Source organism: Carassius gibelio, chromosome A23, assembly GCF_023724105.1.
Source record: "Carassius gibelio isolate Cgi1373 ecotype wild population from Czech Republic chromosome A23, carGib1.2-hapl.c, whole genome shotgun sequence".
Taxonomy (NCBI): domain Eukaryota; kingdom Metazoa; phylum Chordata; class Actinopteri; order Cypriniformes; family Cyprinidae; genus Carassius; species Carassius gibelio.
Window position 1 is genome coordinate 23,599,682 of NC_068393.1, and position 26,931 is coordinate 23,626,612.

A 26,931-nucleotide genomic window follows, 5' to 3' on the forward strand; every position below is an offset into this window, starting at 1 on the left:
TAGTGCATTTACTATGATGTATTATAGTTGTTTTTTTTTTACATTCTCAATTAACTTTTTTTTTTTTTTTTTACGTTCACAAATTTTTATATCTATATAGCTTTATTTTGATTTTTTACTTGTGTAATTTTTGAATTCCATAGCAACATTTTACATTTTTTATTCAAATTACTGAAACACTTAATAATAACAACACTGCTCCATTGTTGATTCCTAATGCTCCTTTGAAAAAAAAAAAAAAAATCATAGCCATTTAAGCTATTTCACTGCTATTGAAATATGGTTTGATTTGTTTGAACAAGTTGCACCCACATTTACTTTAATTTGGATATGTACTAAATATAAATGTATAAGGTAAATGTATAAAATGTTAAAGGTTTTTCATGGAACCGCAGATGCCAATCAAAACTTTCTAAGAGTATCTTATTTGGCTTGGGTTAACAACTTTACATTGGCCTTTTGGATTATTATGGACAGCTGAGTAGTAGAACATGACCGAATTTGATTGACAACAAAATAATATTGTTCATTTAGACAATAACTGAGTGAGGGGTTATCATGTTTAAATAACAAGAGGAAGAAAAGATAAAGTCCAGAGGGTTTGTTAAAAACATTTATTGGTTTTCCTTTTTTGTCAAGTTTTTCCCATTTTCGGTTTTGTTCGCCTAAGCTTCTTTTTCCCATTCAATCCGGAGTCATTTCCCTTGTTCTCGTTCCCCTCCCCATTTCCCCAGGTCAATCCGACTTCAACCAATCCTCTCCATATTCACATTCCTCGTTATTTAAATGAACCCTACAGAGCATAAGCCAATCATGTACATCATGATGAAAACAGTCACACTGGAAAAGGGCATGGAAACCTGGACAGTTATTCTCACGCTATTAGATGAGGAGATGATGAGTGGGGGAAAAGTGCCATTGAGTTAATGGAGTGCTTATGGACTCACTAGCTAAAATAGCTGCTAGATTGTCAATAAAACAACAACAACCACCTGAGAGCAAGCATGCAAGATAGCAGGACCAGTGAGCAGTACATGTTATCTACAAGTCATGTTTTAAATTATATTAAAGGTACAGTATACTTAAAATAAAGGGTTAAGCGAGTCATCACAGATAAGTGGTTTGACTAACAGAGATGGAGACTGTTTTGATATGCAGTACATACATTCAAGCTATATTTACATGAATAAATAAAACCACAGCTTATGTATACCTACACAAAAATGATAGTTTTTCTCTTTATACAAGACATCATTCTTCAAAACACCGGGGAAAAAAAAAAGACACTATAACTCTAAACAGGTAAAAAGAAGCAGTTTTTGAGGGCTCTTGGATGAACGTACAAATAAACGCCACAAATTTGACTTGCTCAAAAGTTGGTACACGCATCACCTGCGCCTAGACTTAACTTGAGTGAATGACACAAATCTTTAACAAATTAAAGCCAACATATCCGCTGATGAAATTCAGAATGCCTGTTCATTTCAAATAAAGAGGGTACCACACGTGCTTCCAAACAACACACAGGAAAATGAAGACGATTGGTTGAAGTCAGAGAGCAATATGAGAGATAACCTAAAGGGGCAGTACCCATTTAAACAAATATACAAGCTTCCCAAGTTGAACTGAACTCATAGAATCAGTTCTATTGAGAGAGGACTGTATTGCCAACATGGAGTGCTCTTAAAAGAAGAAATATGATGTTAGCTAGAGGGACGCCTAGTCAAATTTCGCTCAGAGAGGCTCAAGAGCAGGGTGTTGACATTTCACTTCCTCATACAAACAGAGGCTCAAGTGAACATCTGATCTCAGGGGAGTAAAAACACAAGGCTAAAACTGAATTTATTGTTATGAGAGCTGAGAATAAAGGCTTTATTTACATACTAGGTGAATTAACTCTTCTGAACTAGTATTTCATTGACATTATTAGTTTGAATAAGGAGAGAGGTGATTTCTGGAAAGACGCATCGCTCTCGGCTGTGTTCTTGGACAATAACACAGCGTTCTCCATCAAACCACCTCGCTACATCCATAGCTGCGTCATACGGTCGGGAAAATCTGCGGGAAAACTTAAGAGGAGCGACCGCAACCAATGACTGTGTAATGCTTCTACACGTGCATGTTGGGTGAGAAAGACTAATAAACGTGTAAATGGGATCTGTAATCTTGATGTTATATTAATAACAAAGGCCTTTTTAGATGAAATTTAAAAGTGTACTGTCTCTTTAAATCCCTTAGTCCAGGGGCTTGTTTCTAATTGTTTAAGTTCCTCCCTTTCCTGTCCCCACTTCGCTGGCACGGTCCCTCCCTCTCTAGCCTGATTTGGCCCCAACTAGACCCATGAGTCCGTCTGTGCTCATGGACTTGGGACGCTCCAGAGGGAAGCCGAGCGCTCTGCTCCACACCAGCTGGGAGAGGACACCCAAAGCTCGGGATACGCCAAACAACACAGTGTAATAGTTCATCTCAGTCATGCCATAATACTGCAAAACACAAGAGGAATAACATGAGATGAGTTTCAACCAAGCAAGCGGAAAAATATATAAACACACTTTTTTTTCTGTTATAGAAGACATTAAACTAGCACAGTATGTCAATTGGCTGGGAAAATGTTTACTTTTTAGCATTTAAAAAAAACCAAGTACATTTATGAAGAAAGTAAATTGGGTAAATTAACTTTTAATCATAAATGTACATGTATTACTGGAGTTTCTGGATTCTTACTTGCAAAAGGACTCCGCTGTGGGCGTCTACATTGGGCCAGGGGTTCTTAGCCTTGCCCTGCTCCAGAAGCACGTTGGGTACAATCTTATAGAGTTGAGCTACCAGCTTGAACATGGGGTCGTTGGGAAGGTGCTTGAGGGCGAACTCACGCTGACAGGTATAGCGAGGATCTGTCTTCCTCAGTACAGCGTGGCCATAGCCTGGCACCACCTGAACAATGACAAGAGAGAACAAACTGTGTGAATGATAATCATCCATCATATTTTGATAAATCTGCATTGAGTTTTTATGCTGATGTAGTTCCTATTGAATTGGGAAATAACAAAGGCACTCACTCTTCCTGATTTGAGCGTGTTCCAAATGTAATCTCTCATTTTCTCATCTGACACCTCACCACCGAGCTCCTTCTGTAGGGCTGTCAGCCATACCAGCACCTCCTATAGGACACAAGAGGACATAAAAAAAAAAAGCAAAGCTGGTTAGTATTTTATAACCATGTCCTGTGCAACACGAAGCACTTAAGGCTCAAACCTGATTGGCCAGTCCGTGAAGAGGTCCGGCCAGACCATTCATAGCTGCGCTGAAGGAGAGGTAGGGGTCGGACAGGGCACTGCCAACCAGGTGACTAGTGTGAGCGCTGACATTTCCACCCTCATGGTCACTGAAAAGCAACAAAAGCACACAAAGAGGTTAAGGTTACGGTCAAAGGACACTAAACTAAGTCAGACTGGTAAACAAACATAACCGCAAGAGGGCAGACTTGATTCACTTATCGTCTTTCCTCTTCCATCTTCTTATATATATATATAAATATGTCTACTATATACACAAACACGCACACACACACATCTCGTATAAAAACCATATAAAAGCACTTCAACCATTTAATAAGCAATAAAAGTAATAACTGGTTTTGGTAGAACAGATGGCAGGTGTCACTGGCCCAAAGTCCCTTTTGACACAGCTGTATATTTAACATCAAATAACCAACAATTATCTTGATTAATCTGTCAATTATTTATTGATCCACAGCTTGATCAATGGTCATTGCAGCCATAGAAAATTACTACACACTGCTAACTTGTCCAAGCTGGGGTTAGCATGTTAAGCAGACTGTTTGCATTTAAGAGTACACCAATGCTCTTCATTTCCTTTTTTTGGTTCTTTTACAAATAGCTAATTCACAGTATTGAACTAGTGGCCTGAATGATCCAGCTTGGTAATGGGCATTAGATGCATTAACATCATCCCGGCAGGTCTGGAAGCACATGCTTTACTAATGTGCTTTTCTCCCTGAGGCAAAAATCTTGACTCCTCATAGAGAAGGGCAATCACAAAGGTTAAAAGCCAAGCCGACCTCACTCCTTAAGACTGCCTCGAATGAACCAGTAGAGGAAGTGTTTGTAGGGCATCACCTGTGGATGGTGAGGTAGAGCCTCATGAGTTCTGTGAACTGTGGATCGCTGTAGCCCAGCATGTTGGTGAAGTTGTGTGACCAGTCCAGGTTGGAGTCGATGGCTCCGATGCTGCTGCCTTCACGGTACAAATTACGGTAGATCTTGGCCGCCACACAGGGGAGCTTGGCAATCAAGTCCATGGAGTCCTCATACACAAACTATATAGAAATGGCGTGAATTTTTGAGAATGACTCACTTTGCATAGTAAATAGTTATCTTAGTCAAAAGCTGTTTTTGTCATAGTATTTGTCGCAACACCCTTGACCTTTTAAGTTTCTAGCACAAATGTTTTCTGTGGCTCACCTCCCAGTACTTGGCCTTGTTAACTCCCTCAGAGTACGCCCGAGCGAAACTGCTCTCGCTGTTCAGAGCCGTTACGGCAGCACTGAACTGAGACATGGGGTGCAGGTTGGTGGGGAAGTTGTCCAGCATGGTGACCACATGAGAGGGAAGGGCCGCACGCTTAGCCCACTCCTTAGACAACCAAGTCACCTGAGAAATCAGCCAACAAAGAGTTAATAAAAATGGCCACAGAGGATAATCTAAATTTATTCAACAGATTTTTTTTTTGAGAGATTTTTATTTATGGTTGCCTGTTCAGGGGCACAATTTGATTAACATCACAACAAGTCTTAAACAGTTTTTCCCCCATTTTTGTGTTCAGGATTTTTTGGGCGGGGCTGAAATCTTGTATCTATGACGCCCTGGAACCACTGTGCATGGCCCCTCCCCTAACACTATAATAACTAGAGCTAGTTACTACAGTCTACATCTAGTTATACCTGTCACGTAAATGCATATAACCAAACATGTATGGCCGTGTAAATCCAATTAAGCTGCTGGAGTGAGCATCCACTGAGGTTGTAGCGTTATTTGACAGTTGAGAGAGGTGGCAGCTTTCCCTCGAGTGGGCGTGGTTTTTAAATTCAAATTTGGCTGGATTGTTAATGACATTTTTCTGTGGTGTGAATCTCAACACATTTAATATTGCTTTACACATACTTTAATGTATTTGTCAACCTCAGAGCAGTCAATATGATCAATATAGTCACAGCTATAAAAAGATCACATAGTCTTGCAAATCACATAAACTGCTTGAACTTTTTTTATTTTCAAATCTTTTGTGTTCGCTCACAAAACATTTGCATTCCCCCAAGAAACTTTACATTCCCTCGCAAAGATATTTGCATTATCTGGCGAAACCTATTGAGTTTGGTCAAACATTTCTTGCTTTCTTTACAGCTTGCAGTGGTTCATACAGCCTGAAGAAATACAGTCAGTGCTTAGTTCGAGTCAAGGTTTTATAAATAAAATATACTACAGAGCCTATAGGAAAGCAGATAAACCCAGAATATGAACTGAAAGTGCTAAATTGAAATTAAAGGTTCTCCTCTCATAGAAGATGTTAAAGAAAATGCTTAACTCTGCTTAAGGAAAACTGTGATAAAAAAAGACCAAATTTACTATAGAAATGATGAAAAATATATATTGTGTACATGCAGGCAGATGAGCCCAAATTATGAGCTGAATTGCACAAGAAACACATTTTCCCCCGTGCTGGCTTAATATAAGATAACACAGTGATATAAAAAGCCCACATTTTATATATGTACAGGCAAGCAATCCATTAAGCCACAGTTTGCTTTATAATCCTTTTTTTCTATGGGGGATAAGACACGTGAAACTTTGCAGATTTCGTTCATATTCTGGGCTCATTTCTGTGTGCAAAATATATTTTATTAATATTACAGATTTGGTCTTTTTATATCATATGTCTTCATCCATTGCCCTACCTTAAGTGTTTTCTATAAGGTAGAAAATAACTTAATGTGCACTAGCGCACTGAGTTCATGTTCTGGGCAATTCTGCTTTATTAATAGTAATATTTGTAATAAAGTTATTAATATCAATAGTGTTATTAGTATTAATAGTAATTATTAATACAGAATTTGGTCCTCCACTGTCAATATTTTAGTACTTAAGCCACAGTAAGTGTTTCAGAATATTTTCATAAGGCTGTGCCTTGAACAAAGAACTGATTGCATTTCTTTATACTAAGTTCAAAATAAAACTGGGTTTGAATCCCCGGGAACACATGATATTGTAAATATTGATAGCCTGAATGCACTGTAAGTCGCTTTTGATAAAAGCGTCTGCTAAATGCATAAATGCTAGGTCACTAAGACAATTGACAAGAGCACGTTCTACATGCAAGGCCGTGATTCTGACAATATGACACAGTTTCTTTAATATGCAGTAAATGTGAATATATCCTCACCTGCTCCTCAGTGGGCACCTGTCCTGTGATCAGCAGCCAGAACAGACCCTCTGGCAGCGGCTCCTGTCCATCAGGAGCCTTGGGCAACAGCTGCTGACACTCTGGAATGCTGTAACCACGGAAACGGATGCCCTACAGATGCAATCGATAACACAGGGAGTGCGTCAGTATGTTTGATTGAATAATCACTACAGCTTCGAACTCTGAGAGGGTTCAGGGGTTAGCGGGACAACTACTGACGCCAATATTTATTTATCCAAGGCACTATGGTCCCACTTTCTATTTTCACGTTCCCAGGACGTGTTTGCATACACACAGAAGGCACTTTTTGGGCTATTTTCGGGGATCAACATGCTCTGTGAAAGGGGCTTATGACACACTTTCATCATGCCTTCGAGTTTCATAACCGAAAATGCTAATTTGACATGTCAAGGCTCAAATTTGCAGACTGATGTCTCAATTAATTTTATGAAAGACAGAAACATTTAGTCATTTTTTTTACTTCATTTTAATACTAACAATAAATAGTATGTATGACAAATAATTAAATATTAATAAAGTATTACACAACTATTAATACATAACACAATATCATTAATTTTTTTAATATTAAATAATTATTTTTATGATTTTGTAATCTACAACTTTGTGACAAACCTGTAAAAATGTATTCAATTAAAACTATTTAAAATGAATTACAATTACAACATTTTTGCAATACCCAACAACGTATCTATGAGAGAGTACATAATTGACTCACCTCATCGGGGTCGAGCACAGATGTCTCGTATACTAGACCCTTCATGCCTCTCATTCCTCCATAAACCTGTAATACACAAACATTATTGAAATACCTTTGTTAACACCTGTTTCTGAGCTACAACCCTTCAATTTACTTCTTTAGCCTCTAGTTCAAGTATCAAACATGAGAGTAATAATGCCCCTCAGTTGCAGTTTAATCTGCAAAATAGAACAACTGGCTCTGAGACAAAGACTAAATGACTCCGCTCAAACAACGGCCATGAGAACAGCAGCAATATATATATTAGTAAATACTATAATAGTGTATATATATGTATACATATACTATTAAAATAACCCAGCATTCACAACAAGTTTATAATTATTACAACTAATTTGATTGATTTTAATGTAGCCTCAAGTGATGACATACAGACATGATTTACAGTAACGGTGAATGCAGTGATGTTTCTCTCACCATGTCCACTGTGATCTGACCAATAGTGGTTTTGCCATGCTGCTGTCTGAAGTTCTTGATCCTGCTCTGTTCTTTAGGGATGAGGTCTGCCAGGACGTCTTTCAAATTCTGTATAAGGTCAAGGGAAAAAAGTTTTCAGTTAAAGGATCAGGCACAGATTTAACAACTGTCTTGTACATATATATTATAAAAGCCCCAGACATGTGGAAGTGACTCAACCATTTCATCAAAAGCAAGGCTGCGATCTAATCACTGTAGTGCAATTAAAATCTAAAGTCTGGTTCTGGCTGTGATTATTGATCCGGGATATCTGAAGTGATGCAAACACTTACCGTGGATGCGCTGGCATTTCTGGCAGCCACAACAACACATGCTGCATTCTGGAAGAGAAAGACAAACAATGACTTTGATGAAAGATGCAATGCAGAGGAAGCTGAGCAACATAACCTGGACTAGAAGTCAGATTTCACCGCAGAAGGCCTGCTGACAGCTGCAGGGCAGGTGACTTTGGCTGCACAATGCAAAAAGCATCAGGGGCCCATTTCTTTTTATCCAAATTACAAGCTACTTACTACAAGTTTCTACTGGACCAAATGTTTTCAACTAGCTCTGAACAATTAAAACATTTAAAGTATTTTTCTTCATAACATTTTACAGCTTTGGTGATTAGCTGCTGTTTTTTTTGTTTTTTTTTTGTTTTTTGTCTAAGAGAGTCACAGCACATATATTGAATAGACAAGACTGCTAGAGCAACCAGAAGTGAACTGCATTTTAAACCATTACCACTGTGCCATTCATTATGACAGTCTTATTTGGGGTTCAATACAATTTAATTATAGCAAAGATATACACAATGACAATACTTCACAGGAACATAAAAGGTGCTCAGGTGCAACAGAACACAACAAATCCTGCCGAGACAGGTGTATGGATCCAACTGCTACTTCTGTTACAGAATTCCTTCAGGAAGAATTATGAGTTTATCTGCACAGCCCGATCCATTCTTACAGTGAGAAACATCCTTCACTTCTATATATAGCTTTAGATTAAGAGTCATGTCTGATTGACTCACAGCAGGACCAGATAAAAACTGCCACTGCAGAATCACTCAAGCACGGTTGTAATGCCGAATCAGATTGGCAAGGCATGCAGTGAGATAAAGGAGGCTATGATTCTCCTAACAGAATAATAGTCAGTGGAATCACCATTAATCCTCTTCATACAAACTGGCAGCGGTTAACAGCATTCAGCTGCAGGGTGTGGACTACTCAAATGTTGGTTAGCTTCTAAAAATTGATTTACCTCTGATTACTAGTTAACATTTACATTTATGCATTTAGCAGATGCTTTTATCCAAAGCAACTTACAGTGATTTTTTTTCAGTATGTGAATATAATCAATCACATAACAATTAATCAATCGTTATACATTATGTCAAGTAGTATTGAATAGACAAGCAAAGCTCACATTTTCTTTAGCAAAAATAGTGATGCACCAATTTTAAAATTCTGAAGTTCTATATGTCTTTATGTTTACATGTCGTTCATATCCAAAACAAATAAACATCACACATCACATCCAGGCTTCCTTTCAACTCAACTTACGCAGGGAATGACTTCACCTTCCTGAACAAGAACCAATGCTTCCTACACCATGGACCTCCTGATCACCATCTGGGTCAGTGCTCTGACACCAGACACCTGTCACTCTAAAGATCTTTCTAACACACCTTACACAACATACAGTAGCTGTGAGACCAGAAAGACACTCCAATCAGGTTTAGAGCTCATTTATGGGGCAGTCTGCATTGTTATTGATAAGTAGGTGCTAGTCTCTGATATTCCTACAAGTCTGCGGCCGTGTAATCTGTGGGAAAGGTGAAGCTACCAGCAGCTGTTCGCCTGAACCCAGTGTGAGCACAGAGGAAGGCGATTACATACAGCCTCTGAACTGTAGTAGCGGAATACCTCCAAACGTGTCCAAAACAATACACTTCTCATAACCTAGAAGTGTTAATATTCTAATGTTTGTTATCAAACTGCACCAGACTGATGTATTTAACTTTAAAACATACAAAGTTGAGGGGGAAAATGATACAATGTAATAGAAATTTGTTACTGCAATTTGCAAATTGTTACCGCATATGTAACATTTTTTATTTTATTGAAGCTAAGATGTATGCTATATAAAACTGACTTTCAAGGTAAAAGCACCATCAGAAAGGCTGCAGAAAATACAGCATAGCAGACAGGCTACTAGCAGCTTAGCAAGCTGGCAATCTTAGACCTTTCTATGGCCTTTGACTCAGTTCTATGATATGGAGCCAAATTATATGCAAAATAGATGCAAGAATCATGTGTTTGCAAGAGTCACTAAATACCATATGGAGGAATCGCTGGTCAGGCAAAGAACTCTGAGTTTTTCTTTAGGAAAGGAAAATGTATAAAAGACTCACAGGTATGCTCTAAGAATTTTCAAAACCCTCTGTGCTTTCAGACAAAAACATCTCGTTTTTTTCCATATTCAAAGCAGATGACAGGTGGACAGCGGTGTCAGACAGGTCCGACATGCTTGTCCACCATCTGAATGCTTGAAGAGGAACAGCTCTTACCAATACAGAAAAATCCATTCACATACACTTGCAAATCTCTCTGCAGTATCATTCAAACCTATTAGCATCCAAATATTTACAAAACCAACTACTGGACAGAGGTCTAAACAGAGAAACTCTTCATAGTGCACAAAGGTCATCCTGGGGTGTGAAATGAGTATTAACCCTAAATGACAAGAGCACAGTAACCTATTACAAAGCCAAATCAGCCTTAAAAATTGCAATCGGTGCATCTCTAGTTGGTTTTATCTCTATAGCAGGAGCAATAAAAGACTGCATCATCTTATGACAGCACATCTGAGACAATATATTGATAGAATGCCGGTTTCTATATACATGCCCTTTGACACACCTTCCACTTATCTTTGCAAAACACAATCACAATCTAGTCATATGTTAAACGTCACAAGTCACACACCTGTAAAAATTTAAATCACAGAACCTGAAAGATTACAACTGCAAACCCTAAACATGTCATCATTCAGGAAAATCCTCAAAATGGATTAATTTCCACATTACGCAACTATTTCTTTAATAAATTATAAATATCTAACGCACACACATATATACATAATACATCTACAGTACTATCATGAGAAGGGAAAAAAAAGTGTTATAATATAAAGTAATATAAACAATTTTACATAAATATATTCTTTCATTGTATAACCTGGGTCTTTATACGTAAAATTTTAGCATGGGAGATGGTTTCAGTTTGAGGATGACTTCATTTAAACCCTACTGAAAACCCTAGATGTATACTTTGCATAAACCCTATTCAACCCCTATTATTGTCTATTATAGTGATCTATCAACTTTGCAAGCTACTGAAGCCTGCCATTAATAAATGAATGACAATTATGAAGGTCAGATCAGACACAGAGAACATCAAAAATACTAACTTGTCACACTAAACAGGTGCAGATCACAGATGTCAAAGTGACTGTCAAATTTAGTTATTTTTTATTATAACAACTGAAAACTGCTTAAAGTGTTCAAAGCCCTGTGAGAGGATGACAGCTACACTTCAGAAAGGCCTTGTAATAAAGGAAAACCCTCTGTAAACCAAATAAAAAGCTTTTCTTTGTCAGGTATGTTTCAAAGACACCATCTTCAAGCTAAAATACGACTTCACATTTGCGGTGTCTCAAAAAAAAAAAAAAAAAAAAAAAAAAAAAAAAAAATCACCGATTCCCTACTTACATGCCTTTTTTTTCACCATTTTTGAACGTTTGACAACATTTATGAGTACCTATGTTGTGTAAAATGCTGTCCAGGTAGTCTGTTCATTAGGTTTTTCAAACTAACCACTTACTTAAACATACACTGAAAGAAATAAACACATAAACGATGTTTTTTTATGGATAAATTACCCAAAACAGATACGGTTTCTTATACAGTCTGTCTGTTACTAAAGAAAGTAATCTATGCTATGCTAAGCTAACCGGGAAGCAGCCTGTGTTTTCTTCACTCATATTAAAATAAAACTTTCATACCTTTGAACTGAGAAGTCTTGGAGCTAGTCTGCTGATAGAAAGGAAGGACATTGTTCTTGTAGGTGTGTTTAAATTTTACAAGTGGTTCTTTATCGACCCCTGCTTGAAGGTGCCCCTCTCGTTACCGCGCTCGCAGTGAAGGTTGAAAAGGGAGTCGGGCCCTGTTCTAGGCGCGGGTTGGATCAGATAGGGCCTGGTGAGGGTGGATCGGATACGCGCGTTCTGATTGGTTGAAAATGAGAAAACTGATTTTGATTGGTGGATCATCTCATCGCTTCTTGACTTGATTGGCTCAAGAAAGGAACGCACATTAATTATTCAGACGTAGAATCTAGTTTCGGCTGTAGATCGTACTTTAAACTGCCTGACTAGAAATAGAATGACAGATACTCATGTAAAGTCACGTGCGTTTTTTTAAATTTAACTTAAATCAGTTAATTTTGTAGCTTCAAGGCACCTTCATATTTTCACTATTAAAAGGAATTTATCTTCAAATTATAATTGCATTTTAATTTAATGCCTTAGATTAAAGTTTTGAATTATGATGCTTCTTGTCAATATCAACTAGTCTTGTAAGTTATGTGCATTGTCCCTAAATGACTTGAAACTGCATGTACACAAAGATTTCAGACTTTATTGGAAAAGGCTCATTAAATACAAATATACAGATACAGAAGTTCAAGGACGTTCATTTCAGACTTCATGCTGCCTGTTACATTGTCGTGGCTCTGGCAAGAAGGATTTTCTTGGACCTACGGCACAACAGAACATTCTGGGATATGTAACTTGCTTAGTTGCATCACAATGTCAACACACAAAACTTACAAGGTTTCTACATACACATTTCAACAATACATGAAGGTCACAAAAATAAAGTCAATAAAATATTGATCTGGTACATGAGAAAGTTGAAGGCAGGTGGGAAAAATCTTGTGTTCTATGACTAGAAACTTTAAACTGGCCTACTTATAATACATTTTATTAGCATTTTGCCTGATTTGTTTCCTCAAGCATAGTCTTCTAAAGTTTTATGCCGTTTTAAAAATATGTTACTATGGCATGAGCTGGTGAACTTCTGGATAAAACCTGCATTTACTGAAGAACACTACTGTTCAAAATTGTGGGGTCAGTAAGATTTATATTTTCAACAAGGCTGCATTTATTTGGTCAAACATGCAGCCATATCGTGAAATATTTTTCACTTGTAAAATAGCTGTTTTCTATTTTAATATATTTTTAAATATAATTTATTCCTGTGATGGCAAAGTTAATTTTCAACCGCTTCAGTGTCACACGACGCCTAAGAAATCATTCTAATACCAAGAAATATTATTTTTTATTATAAATTATAAAACAAATTGGTAACACGTATTAATATTCTTACTATTTCTTCTTCTTATTAATGTTGTCCTGCTTAATATTTTGTGGAATTACATGTTTTAGGATTCTTTGATTAACAGAAAGTTAATAAGAGCTTGTAACATTATAATGTCTTTACTGTCTTTTATGTACCATGCTAAATAAAAGTATTAATAATAAATAAATAAATAAAACAAAACATTTACTATAAAATTAAGTATGCATGTTTTTTTTGTTTTTTTTTCTGACATTGTATATAAAAGTGATCTTAACAACTGATTAACTAAATTTAAATATTGTTACAGACTTCTTTTGTCAAAAATATAAATTAAGGTAATCCTGCATAAAGAATCTTAAAGAAACATTTAAAAATACTAAATGCACAAACTGCCACATTCAAAATTGTAACACAAGTCAGTACTGCAAGGTTTGGTCACGTAGTATTTGGCACATTTGATCTGTGAACATGAAATCTGCATATGCATGACAATGGCAACTGCACAAAGCAGGGCTCGATGTTTATGAAAAGATATGCTGTATGCTGGAGACCTTATGAGGCTTCTGTAAACGGCAGCATGCAGTGCGAGTCATTGATTTTGTAGTCTTACAGTAAGGACAGTTTACTGTGTACTTATACCACAATGATATGGAGATGCTCAAAACTTGTTGTCTTTCACACAGTGAAGTATTTTTTCATTAATTTCTTTTGCGTTCGGCACAGAGATTATGAATATACAGCACCATGCAGCCGGTGTGTCATGCATATAAAGAGCCAGGTTCAAATTACATTTTGCAGTTCATTCAATCAAAACAGGCTAGTGATAGATCAGATCTCAGGACATTTTTGAGATTATCATCCAACAACAATGTCAGTTTGGCTGACTGACAGATGTGCAAGTTTAGTTTGGTGTCAATGTCTGAAAAACAATTTCGATTTCCAATTGTTTTGTTAAGAATTTCCTGCCAGCAATCTCATTTGTGGATCATATCTCTCCTGCATCATATTGTCCACCTTTCTAGATATCAGCATGAGATTCATAGCATGAGGTTTTTAGTACTGTTTATATACAAATTCTAGTATTTATAACTTTTAATTTTTATATGTTATTTTAATTTTAGTTAAATAGTAGTTTATTTTTAGTCATTTTATGTGCTTTCATCATTTTGACATTTCTATTTAGCTTTAATTTATTTTTATTTTAGTTTTAGTCATTTTAAAACTATTTTATTTACATTAATTTGCAAGGCAACATTTCTCATTTTCACTCAAGATTAATAATCTAATATTTATATTTGATTGCAGATTTATTTCAATTAACAGTGAATTGTTATAGTATAGGGTCCGTGTATCTTTTGGTCATTTGATTTTCTATTTAAAAATAGTAAACGATAACACTGAATCAGGAAAACCACTAGTATTTTCAACTTTCACAATCCGCAAACCATGTCTTGAAATATCCATCTTTGACCTCAGTGTGGCGCTGCAACATAAAGGTTGATCATCTTTTGCCCATTGTACACATAAACTGCCTAAATATGTTGATTGCATGGGGCCCTTAGTCATTATTCCCTGTATGATTTACTTGAAAAGTGTATGAACCAAAGCAGTTCTGTTGGATCTTCCTGGACGCTCGGGAAACGTTTACGATTGCAGTCTGGGAAAAAAAAAAAAAAAAACTTTCCAAAATTGAGTTTATGGTAAATAGCTGGTGAATTCGGTCCTCTTGATCTCCATTTTGCTAATTTTCCTTAGGAGAATTAATGCATCCACCAGTACTGGGCACCTCTGAGGACCGAGAGCGGACACAGTGGAAGAGATCACTCTTCCTCTTCATCCTCCTCCTCTTCCTCCTCTATGCTGCGGAAGGGGTCGTATTCGAGGCAGTTGTGGAGGTAGTGAAGGAGTGTGCGGTGGAGGTGTTGGATGCTCCGCTCTTCTCTTAAAGTATGGCCTTCGTCTGGGTAAAGCTGAAGGCTGTAGTTGGCCTCTACCTTCACCAGACGACTCAACAACTCAGCGCTGTGTTGGAAATGTACCCGTGCTAAACACACAAACAATCAAACATGACTGGAAATCCACAAATGATGTATGTGAAAGATTTATAATTCTGAAACTGACCATCTGCAGTCCCGTGTATGAGGAGGAAGTTTTCATTCTTTAGCTTGTGAATGTCGTCCAACAAAGATGCAGCCTGCAAAGAAACAACATATAGGCATCTCAGTCTCAGTCCTAATATAGAAGATTGTTTCTGAATGTAAAACGAAAAGGTCACCGCAACTCTGTTACTCATAAATCTCACAACTATAACTTGTACCGGTAATTTTGTCACAATGTGTTTTATTTTACATTATATCTATTTTCCATAACTTAATGTTTGATAATGAATTAAAAGGTAATGCAAATGTCTACCATGTATGAATGATCCTCTTTATTTGGAAGGCCCAGATATCTTTCTGAGAAGGCAGCACCTGAAAAACAAGGTTGAATCCATTTCCACAGATATAAATGTGAAAAGAAACAGTAATGCACTACAGATAGAAATATTGTTCTTGTTCTCGTGGTGTTTGGAGCTGGGACTCACTATAGAGCTTGAAGTCTGTGATGGGAGCCATGACAGCAGCACATTTGAACATCTGATTGGTTGCTGTCAGCATCTTCAAACCTAAATAGCCACCAAGTCCCTGTGAGGTCAAAAGTAGGCTGATGTCAGAGCTCTGCAACTGTAGGTTTGGTTCATGGTTTTTAATGTTTTGATGAATACTTTTTAAAAATGGCTACAGAAAAAAAACTTCCAATCCCCCTTTTTACAACTGACTTTAAAAAGTTGAAAAAAAAAAAAAACTTTTAAAACTTTGCTAAGATGCTATATATAATATAGAGTTCAACAGGTTGGTCCTGAAAGTAAAAATGCCATTAATAAAAAAAAATTTTGATAACTTACAAACCTTGAAATACAGATCTTTTGTGAGTTCTGAGGTTGTTATTGAATGGTAAATGCATTAATTACATCCATCAGTTCATATTATTTGAATTTGATGTATTTTTAAAGAATTGTGTGAATTTATTTGTGAAAAACTACATTACCCATGATGCTGTGAGGAAAATTCCAACAATCAGAGTTGTGGCAAGCAAATTGCACCAAAAGAGCTTGGCATTGAATGCCTACTCCCATAAATCACCTTGAATGATATAATTGCGTCTTGACACACTTTCAAAATACTTAAGGGTTTGTACCGTATATATATATATATATATATATATATATATATATATATATATATATATATATATATATATATATATATATATATATATATATATATATATATATATATATATATATAGACACACACACGAAATATAGTTTTGTACCTTTGTCTTTTTGTCCAATTTTTAAATACTCTTTTGCTTCAAATAAAAGTTTGTAATGCATTGATAATTAGCCTAACTGTAGGCTATTTACAGTTTCCAACTTCCATAAATCAGCTATTTACTCAAATATAACTCATTTAATCAGAAGTTTGAGTCTGAACCCTCATTTTTCTGAACATATATTTTACCTTTCCATAAACAGCAACTCTTCTCCCATCAATGTATGGCAACTGCATTAACCATCTGAAATAAAACAAGGAATTTCAGGTGGCATTTAGGAGTTATGATAAATGGCTGGTGATTTATAATCAGCCAGCATATTAACTCTGCAGAGACATAAACGTCGATTTTTTTGCCTGGAGCAAGAAAGGTTAAATTCAATTTTTCAAACAAGTGTTCAAGAAAATTTGAAAGAAAACCCAGCGTCTGCTTTAAAGCATGAAGCATTTCCTAATCAGATATTTTGTGGTGTAATGTGCAAAATGACTTTACTAATAGAGCTATTACTCTTAATAACTGAAAAGAGAGAATGACTCACTCCACGACTCCAAGCTTATCTTTAATGCGGAGGGAACTGAGCTTGCGAGGGTCCAGGATGCTGCCTTTCTGTCCCTGTGAGACCCAGCTTCTGCTGTCGATCCAAGCCAGCGCCACTCCATGCAGGCTGGATAAAACCTCTGGCCAGCCCAGGGCAAACTCCTCCGTTACCGACTGCCTCCCGGGAATACTGTCACTACAGGTGCAGAGAATGGTGGAGGTGGAGGTGTTGACATATAACATCACATTGTAGATTAAAAAGACATCAGCGCACTGATCTGCATTCTGTGAATGTGTTCACAATTGCTGAACACTTCTTGCATCTCAATCGAGCATGTGCATATTGCTTATTAACGCAGCATTCATAAATCATGTAGCCTAACCAACTACGGCGAGGGAAAGGAGAGTCCTAACTAGATTTGCATTTCCACAAGGAGATACCACTGCTTGCAAGGCAATAAATAAGTCTTAGGCAAGCTTAAGATTTTGGCTTGTTTGGTGTGAGAATCAGAGCTGATTTGTCACTTTCAGGACACTTAGCACACATCTTGTTTTCTTAATGCAACACTGACCATATTACATAATGCCTACTACTGTATAAAAAAATCGTGAGTAAAGCATAGGCATTCGCTCACCATTAATGTTTGAAGCAGTAGCATGCTATTCTCTTGTCATGTGACTTTAAAACGATGTATCAATTCAGCAAATGTTGGTTTCATTTTTTTAAAAATGAATCTTTAGCATTTTTATTTCCATATTGTGTAGAAATTGAAAGTTTAATAAAAAAAAATGTGTCAGAAAAACAGATTTTTAATTTCATAACTAATATTACTTTTGGTTCATCCATCATATTGGAAATGGAAGTTCGAGTCAAGCAACTTCTCATAATTGTGACTTTTCACAAATTTCAACATAAAACAAGCTGCCAACTTATTTCTCAAAATTGTTACTTTATGACTAAAAATTTAAATCCCACAATGTAGAATTTACATTGCACAATTTATATTTAGGGGTTATATTTTTCAGGGTTTAAAAAAAATGTATTCATTCTTTCACTAAATTTAAGTTTCATTAAATTGATTAAAAGTTGACAGATGCTGAAAATTCAGCTTTGCATCACAGGAATAAATTAAATTTTAAAATATAAAACTAAAACTTAAAATAGAAAACAGTTATTTTTAACGACAATAACATATTAGAAAAGAATTTGAATATGTCTGTTTTTACTGTTTTATTAATCAAAATAAATTAGCATAAGATACTTCTTTCAAAAACATTAAAAAGTCTTACCAAATACAATCTGTTGAATTGTAGTGTCTCACAAAACTTTTTATATACATTTTATCTCATAATCACCGGTCTCATTTTTTACTCTGGAAAAAAAAGGGGCATCCATACAATACAATACTGCCGTACTAACAGTATGAAACAGGCACTGGTGAAGTGCAAGGAGACACTTACATGATAATAAGGAGAGGATGCAGGTTTCCTCCGTACCCAGGAGGCAGGGACATCTTTAGATCTAGGTCTGTAATTATTCACAAAGGCAGTTAAAACAGAATAAAGGGTCGTTTCAACAGCAAGGAAGTCTGAGTACCGACTCATCAATATTTTAACCACTGGCAAATGAGCTCCCGTGAGCCTGCTGGTTTTCAACAAACTCTCAATAATACACATATATGCACAAACAAACACAGTCGGGGGACCTGATGTACAGTACAAGTGCAATTTATATACACATGCAAACCTCCCCTTACACATTACATACGCAAAAATACACACGCTGCAACAGGCTTCCCCCAAACGCACCACTAATGGCACAACTGTGAAGATCCAATTAGCAAAACCGAAACAATTATCTGATTGTTTCTTAAATCTAGTTGGCTTTGTAAAAGCTTGAGATCGATTTATACTGAAAGGAGGAATGTAATCGGTTACTTAATAAATCTTTTTACCACTGTTGTCAGAGGAAAGCGTCTGGAAAACTGTCTCAGAGAGCCTCTTGGTTTCAAGAGACATAGCGAGGAGGCTGTTGTCTTCCACCACTGTGTATCCTGCAAGGAAAGCACCCAGACTTAATACATTTTTGGCATAAAACCACAACAGTTCACCACCTTGGATTTAAATATTAGGACTCTGAAATAATGAATCCAGATAATAAAATTCAAGAAGATACCATAAAGCACTTTTAGATGTTTTAGAGAACACTCGCACTACAACAAGCTTTATTAATACTCACTAGGGTGCTTTCATTCAAAAATATAATGATTTTCTTTTTTTTCTCAGAATCACACTGGCAATTAAAGTGATCATTAAGGTAGTTTATAGGTGGTACTCTATGATATTCTAGTCTTTAGATACGGTTCAGAGCCCTCCTTCAATGTGTGTACTGTAGATCAAAAGCTTAGCGTCTGCATGACTTTTAAATTGCAGAGGTCTCTTAGAAGTCTGCAATATTATGAAATGTTATTTCAATTTAAAATAACCATTTTCTGTTTTAATATATTTTGAAATATAATTTATTCCTTTGATGCAAAGCTGAATTTTCTGCATCATTACTCCAGTCTTCAGTGTCACATGATCCTTCAGAAATCATTTGCTGCTGAGGAAAAATGTCTTAATATCAGTGTGGAAAACAGCTGTGCTGAATAAGTTTATATATATATATATATATATATATATATATATATATATATATATATATATATATATATATATATTATTATTATTATTATTATATTATTTTTTTTTTTTTGAATAACAAATTTACAATAATAACAAGTCATATTTTACATAAATGCTTAATACAGCATTTATTTATAAGGTGCATTTATGCATAAACAGTTTTTGTTTTTTGACACAATTGTTTTAGCAATTAAAATCTTTCTTTCTGTGAGCCACAAATGGCTTATGAGAAGAATATTAATTCTACTCACTGGAAGGGTCACTTGTGCTGTGAATGGTCACCTTTGGGACACCTGGGCCTGAAAAAAGTATAACAGAGATGAGAAACGTCAATCTATTTTCATATACTTACGTGTGTTTATATTTGTGCATGAGAGACGGCGTGATCTTACCCAAGCAATAGAGAGTAAAGTATGTCTGATTGGGGCTGAAGTCTGCTTTGAAGATGCTGCATCGCTCAAACAGGTTGCATGTCAGACACTGGCGATGAAACACTCCTCCGAGCTCCACGCTAGTCAACAAGCATGCATTTAATTATTTCACAATCTGTCATCAATCTCAATGCTATCTACAACCATCACATTTTAAATATTAATTTTTTTCTCAATACTGTCTGGGGGTCATATGATGCAATTTCAAGTTTTCCTTTCTCTGTGGAGTGCTTCAAGCTGTTCATGCATAGATAAGATCCCTAACATTGCAAAGACTAAAGTCTCCAACCCAAAGAGATATTCTTTATAAAAGTTAGACTCGTCCACGCCCTCCTAAAACACCTTGTTTAAACACGCCCCCACATATCTACATCACTGTGTGGGTAGATTTGCATAACAACACCCAAATGTTCACGCAAAGAAAGAAGAAAGCAAAACTTTGGTCTTCCAAAAGAGGACACAATTAGAAATCAGTGGTTAAGTTATACTTACAATACTGCACAAAGGTTGTTCCTAAAAGTGGGGCAATTCCATCTTTGCAATGACAGTCTGGCGCTTCGGACTTTCATATTTAAAGAATTTGCCACTGATGACTCAAACGCGAGTTGTTGTTTTTTCCGATCACAACTGCAGACATGCTTTTAAGTTTATGCAGTGTGATATGCAACACAACACATAAAAAGTCTGTATAAGTCATTATAATCAGTAATTATGTCCCCAATGGATGCAGCAAATGCCTTGTTTGTAATTGGTTTTATTGGTTTTGTCTTGTTGTGCCGGGAGACGGGATCACAGTATGGTAAGGAACATAACATTTGTGTCACACGCTTGAGGTATCAATCAGTGCGGACCTCGCTTTTCAAAACGATGAGCTTTGTAAAAATCGACGTGTTTCAGAAGGCGGGGCATAGAGAAGCAACATCAATGTACAGTATGTGGAAAGTAATCTGCTTTTTTAACCTTAAACTGCAAAAACACATTTCATTACACCAAATACACAAAATAATGTCCAAGTAACATCATATGACCCCTTTAAAGTAATCGTTTATGCATAAATAAACATTCATAATTTAGTAAATCTCATGCCTTTCCAAACCTATCTGAACTTCTTCTGTGAAACGGAAATAAAACATTTTTAATAGTCTTCATGCTACGTATAGTAATCAGGACTGTCAAAATGAGATTTAACAGCTAAACTTAAAAATAAACTTTTTGGCTCTTGACAGCCCACTGTATTTTATAAAAAAAAGCATTGTGAACACTAAAAATGTCTCTTTTTGCATTTCATAGAAGTCATGAAGATTGACATGAACTGTTTTCTATTTTAATGTATTTCAAACTGCTATTTATACCTGTGATGCAAAGCTTAATTTTGAACATTGAAAACAGTGGTACTGCTTAATACTTCTGCAGAAACTATGATCCAGTGGTTCCCAACCTTTTTCAACTCGCGGCCCACACAACCAAACACATACGTTTGCACGGCCCACTGCAAAAAAATGAACTGACCCCGCTATAGTTGGGTTAATAACTTAGAAGCTAGATTGTTAACTGGCGGCCGTGGCCCACAGGTTGAAAATCACTGCTGTGATCCATTTTTTAAGGATTCTTTGATGTATATAAAGTTAAAAATAATTTATTTGAAAAAAAAAAAACTGTAACAAATGTTGTTTTCAAAACTGTCATTTTGATTAAATTAATGCGTCACTGATTAATAAAAATGAAATTATTTAAATAAACAAACAATAGTTTTTTGAGCTGAACTGTCCCTATAAATTCCAGTGCATTATACACAAACTCTCTCACACTCACACACACACACACACACACACTCACACACACACATGTTGAGCTTGTTTTCCATTATCTACTTGCGTTAAGCTCAATGCTGGACCTTTGCACTTTCACCATATTGCTTGGATAGCCGCAATAAAAAAATCTTTGAGAACTTGTGGCCCACTGAGAGCCAGTGAGAGTCTTAAAGCATTAATCAAAGGTTAGAGAACACTCTTTAAATCGCTGTGAGGCGCAGCACTTCCCCCTCTGCCCATCTCCTTTTCAACCTTCTCTAGCGCTCTCTGCCTCTCGCGTTCTCTCTCTCTCTCTCTAAGCTGTCGTTCTTGTTAAATGAATTAGCTTGCCTGGAGCTCACTAGAGGGGAAAAAAGTCTATTGCCTTTTCACGAATGTCCCTGAAACGCATCTCAGATATAGAGTGGAAAGATTTAACTGATTACAACACAAGACATCAATGAACACACATTCTCAGAAACTGGATGCAGAATATCAACATGTAATGAGGACATGGACGTCCAAAATCCACAAACATACTGAGAAAATGAAAAATCTCACAACACAACACAACACAACAGGGAGTGCAAATGCTGACAGAACCTACCTGTATAAGTGTCTGCTCTGTCGCGACTCCTCCGTACTCAGAAAATAGCTACATGGGAAAGACACATGAAGTAAATCTGAAAAGGTTTTTGAGTTACTACATGTAGACAGTCATTTATCCTCCACACACTACCTTCGTACAGCTGCATACCAAGTAGGTTTGTAGCTGTTACACATGCAAAGTAGGGAAGCTAGTGACATGCATTCATTTCTGTCAGTAGCAGATTAATTGTAAGTCATCGATTTGTGGGCTTAAACTTTGATTTGAGCTATAGATCTAACTACTTATAAATATTCATTAATTGAAAAGATGCTCTGACTTCTGGGATGGTTTATCAAGAGGGTTTGTTTTATGTGGAAACAAAGCCGGAGAGAAAATGACAGTCATTACAGCCAATTCAACATTAAATTACTGTATTAATTTTAATTAAGTGCCATCTTTGCTGATTCGGTGGGCTAAATGGGATCGCTAGGCGTGAATAATTCAATAATTACTCATATTAGGTAGTTGGGTTGACTATGGGATGCTTTACGACACAGTCTTGAGGCTTTCGAGTTGAAATGGTTTGCTCATAAAATTCGATCTGTCGTACATTTTATCGTTTTCCTCGTCAAGGGCGCACAGTGAGGTTACATCCCAGTTCCCTGATGTTAGAAAGCGAGGAGAAATGGAAGGAGTGGAAGTCTAAAGAAAAAGAAAGAGAAAGAGATATATAAAGCTTACTCGAGAAGGCGAGCTATAATGGAAAGAAGTGGACAGGAAGATAAGAAAACAATACATTTAAGTGTCAGAGTGCAAAACACGATCTAAAGAAAATAAAAAAAAGTTGTAATAAATGGATTAAAATGTGTGAATATATTTTTTTTTATCTATATACAAATATTACAAATAAAAAATATAAAAAATATTATTAATAAGAAATCGTGTAATATATATATATAAATACGATTCATAGAAAAGGCGGGTAATAATGGCAAGCAGTGGGCAGAAAGATAAGGAAGCATTAGATTTAAGTGATATTTGAAAGACAATAAAAAAGTTATAATAAATATATTTCTAGAATATTTCTGTAAAATTTAATGAAATAAAAATAAATATAATTATTTACATTATTATTATTATTAGTAGTAGTAGTAGTAGTAGTTGCAGTATTATTATTATTATTATATTTTTTTATTTTAGTTTTTTTTTTATCTCTGTTATTTAGGAATTTAAGAACAGAGCATGACACGTGTCACTTCAAGCTCATTATATAAATTAGTAAATGACTGAAAAAAAACAAACAGGAATCTAAATTAAGAGCTAGTGCACGTGAAAACCTAACTATATATTCAAATCAGAAGTCTAACACTTCAATAAAGAGAAACGGGGAGAATGCACTTTACAATACATAGGGGTTCAACATCGCCCCCACACATCCATAAAAAGTCACATATATGCTGGGTACTTCAGGTTTCTAATTATGAAGTTTATGACTGCGTCTAATTTCATTGTGCATAACGTGAGTAAGAAATGATTCTACCCACAGACCTGAGCAGGGAGGCTGGCGATGTGGAGAAACTCCCCACGGGCCCCTTGCTTGGCCGGCAGGATGAGGTAAAACAGAGAACCATCTGCCGTGAACAACGGCTCCTCCTGAAGGACAAGCCACCGTCAATATACTTTCCTCCAACAGATCAACAAGAGAAAACACCATTTTGATGCATTTATTTTCCGTCCAAGTTGGATGCAGCTTTTAGGAACCGAGGAACGCAGCCTGAGAATTGATTGGGATGCTTCCCTGGAGAGAGTGAAAGAGAGAGAGCGAGAGGCTGAACTTACCTGCCGCTGGTTGTTGTGCCAGAAGTCCATCGCCATTTGGTGCCTCTGAAGATTAAAGATGTTTTAAAAGGATTAGACATGTCATAAATTATAAGTAAAATATGTGTTTAAATCATTTGTTCCCTTCTGCCTGCCATGGAGAGTTGTACATCAAACTCCACGGCTAACGCAGAGTTTCAGTCAATCCATCATTCTCACTGGCATCACATTAAGGAAGTGCATGTTTCATTTTCATCTGCAGTTTAGATGTGCTGTCAGGAACAACATCAGGCTGCTCTTAAGTGAACTTTATTGAAGATATAAGCTACACATCTCCTCTGTTTTTACATTTAGATTGCTTTTGCCGTCAAATATCAATTTTTCATATTGTACAGTACATTACAATTTTGTTATGCCTAAATAAAACAGCATTTTAACACTTTCTATAAAACAGTAAAACGATTTTAACATTGATCATAATAAATGTCGAATGTTTCTTGAGCACCAAAACAACATATAAGAATGATTTCTGAAAGATCATGCGACCCTGAAGTACTTTTCAGTACATTTTTGTATATAATATTACATGTAACAAAATTATTAAATATTAGTGTATAATTAAATATCAAGTCACCAGTACTGAGACTAAAAAATGATTGCATCAACAGAATCATCCATCATCGCTTAACAACCTTAGAGCACATAGTCTTAAGAGGTTTATACAATATTGTTAAAAATCAATTTCTTTGTGGAGAAAATGAATGGGATTTGTACTTTCAGCACACGACAGTTGCGCTGTGTTGTGTATTTCAGCACAGCTCCCAATGCCTCCAATTATAAAGCGCTGTTGACAGATTTGTCCACACACAGAGTGTAGAAATCAAACAAGGACTGCACATCTCTGTCAGACACAGAAACTCCTTTGCACATGCATTCAATCGCTCACAAGCACATTCATAAAAAGGGAGTGACCTTTAGGTGTTAAGACCGGCTATACATTACAGCTGAGGCTTAAAAGTAAAGCTGAGTTAGTCTTTCACGCCTCCAGAAGGAAATTATAGGCTGAGCCGGCAGAATAGAAGTAAGAGATTCTCTGCATGTTCTGAGCAGAATACAAAATGAGAGGCGAATCGATGGGACACTTTTCGGGTTTCCAAGTGGGCTGCAGTGGATGAGCTGGTGACCCCTCACCTCTGAGCAGGCTCCGGTCGTGGCCTCACACACACACAGCACAGACTGGTTCTGGACGCGGTTTAACCAGCGCACAGTCAGACGAGTGCTGCTTATCCAGCTCACCATAGAGATGTAGCTATCTCTAGAGAAAGACGAGTAAGAAAGACAAACAGAAAGACAGTGCATTCAGAATCACTACTTTGATTATTTATTTAGATACTATCTTGAAAATTAAGATTTAAATTGGATTTTAGACACTCGTACATGGTTATTATACAAAACCGATTCCAAAAAAGTTGGGACGTTTTGCGAAATGCCATAAAATCAAGAATAGGTTATTGGTACATTCTCTCTTTAATAATTTGACTAAAGTACAAAGAAAAAGAAAAAAAAAAATCTAATTTTTTTCACTGGCCAACTTAATACTATTTTGTAAATATAAACAAATTTTAATTTTGATGGCTGCAACACTCCAAAAAAAGTTGGGACAGAGGCATGTTTAACACGATCACATCAACTTTCCTTTTAATTACAATGTTTAATAATTTTTTTGAGCAAAATTTTTGCCCAATTTCGCTTGATACAATACTTCAGATGCTCATCATTGTCTAATTCTCATTTTCATGACTGGTTATACATTTTCAATAGGAGACAGATCTGTTTTATTATATTTACAGTTTCACCTAACAGAAGCTTTTATCCTAATCAACTTGAAATGGGGAACATTACAAGCAATATTACAGCCCTGCTTTATGTTTATTAACACTACGTGATGTTTAATGCTACTATTCTAGCCAGGTCTCTCTAGCAAAATGAGACTTTAAGCTCAAGGGACTAACCTTGTGAAATAAACGTTAAATAAAAGCATGCTCTGGGGATGATTTTTCACCAGGAGGAACTGGAAAGTCGATTGCAATCAAGGACAAAATTCAGCCTGAAAGCTATGCTTGGAGTGAAGATTCATTTTCCAGCAAGAAAAAGACTCAAAGCACAGCAAAAACAATGAGGAATGGCTTAAATACAGAAGGTTGGTATTCTGGAGCGGCACAGCCTGAGCCCAGACTTGAATCCAATTGAAAACCAGCAGTAAGTCCTGAAATTGCTGTCCACCATCATCCTCCATCTAATCTGGCAGAGCAGAAGCATATTTGCGCTGAAGAATGGCCAATAATTCTACAATCTAAATGCAGTAAGCTCACACCGACAAACCTGGGATGATGCAGGCTGTACTTTTTCGCTACAGGACTATTGGGACAATGCAAAGAACTGAAGGGGTTAGGAACAACATAAAAAAATATATATTAAAATTTTCGGTGAGTAACATCAAACCACTCTCAATAACCCAATGTTGCCCAACAAACCCATTTTCTTCAGTTGGCAAATGCATGATG

General features: G+C 36.3%; 2 protein-coding genes across 2 annotated transcripts in view; both read right to left on the reverse strand.

The window, feature by feature from the left end:
• Window positions 1–600: 600 nt before the first annotated feature.
• On the reverse strand, window positions 601–11,954 carry LOC127945135 (citrate synthase, mitochondrial). Its single transcript, XM_052541731.1, has 11 exons — window positions 11,786–11,954; window positions 8,011–8,058; window positions 7,679–7,786; window positions 7,220–7,285; window positions 6,460–6,591; window positions 4,485–4,673; window positions 4,140–4,339; window positions 3,256–3,385; window positions 3,060–3,161; window positions 2,725–2,934; window positions 601–2,483 (listed from the first exon to the last, which is right to left on the reverse strand). Exons 1-11 carry the CDS (start codon window positions 11,834–11,836, stop codon window positions 2,313–2,315), a joined length of 1,407 nt encoding a protein of 468 aa, XP_052397691.1. The 5' UTR covers window positions 11,837–11,954; the 3' UTR covers window positions 601–2,312.
• Window positions 11,955–12,399: 445 nt separating this feature from the next.
• The window catches only part of LOC127945152 (inactive dipeptidyl peptidase 10-like), a 40,769-nt gene continuing 26,237 nt past the window's right edge, over window positions 12,400–26,931 (reverse strand). Inside the window, exons 11-25 of the mRNA XM_052541750.1 lie at window positions 25,559–25,682; window positions 24,389–24,433; window positions 24,098–24,202; window positions 23,160–23,251; window positions 22,568–22,615; window positions 20,132–20,250; window positions 19,991–20,038; window positions 19,010–19,108; window positions 18,516–18,582; window positions 17,056–17,250; window positions 16,706–16,760; window positions 15,727–15,826; window positions 15,555–15,613; window positions 15,264–15,336; window positions 12,400–15,186 (exon numbers count right to left, since the gene is read on the reverse strand). Coding sequence (XP_052397710.1) covers window positions 14,963–15,186; window positions 15,264–15,336; window positions 15,555–15,613; window positions 15,727–15,826; window positions 16,706–16,760; window positions 17,056–17,250; window positions 18,516–18,582; window positions 19,010–19,108; window positions 19,991–20,038; window positions 20,132–20,250; window positions 22,568–22,615; window positions 23,160–23,251; window positions 24,098–24,202; window positions 24,389–24,433; window positions 25,559–25,682 — 1,453 coding nt within the window. The 3' untranslated portion in view covers window positions 12,400–14,962. The remainder of the gene's footprint in view (window positions 15,187–15,263; window positions 15,337–15,554; window positions 15,614–15,726; window positions 15,827–16,705; window positions 16,761–17,055; window positions 17,251–18,515; window positions 18,583–19,009; window positions 19,109–19,990; window positions 20,039–20,131; window positions 20,251–22,567; window positions 22,616–23,159; window positions 23,252–24,097; window positions 24,203–24,388; window positions 24,434–25,558; window positions 25,683–26,931) is intronic.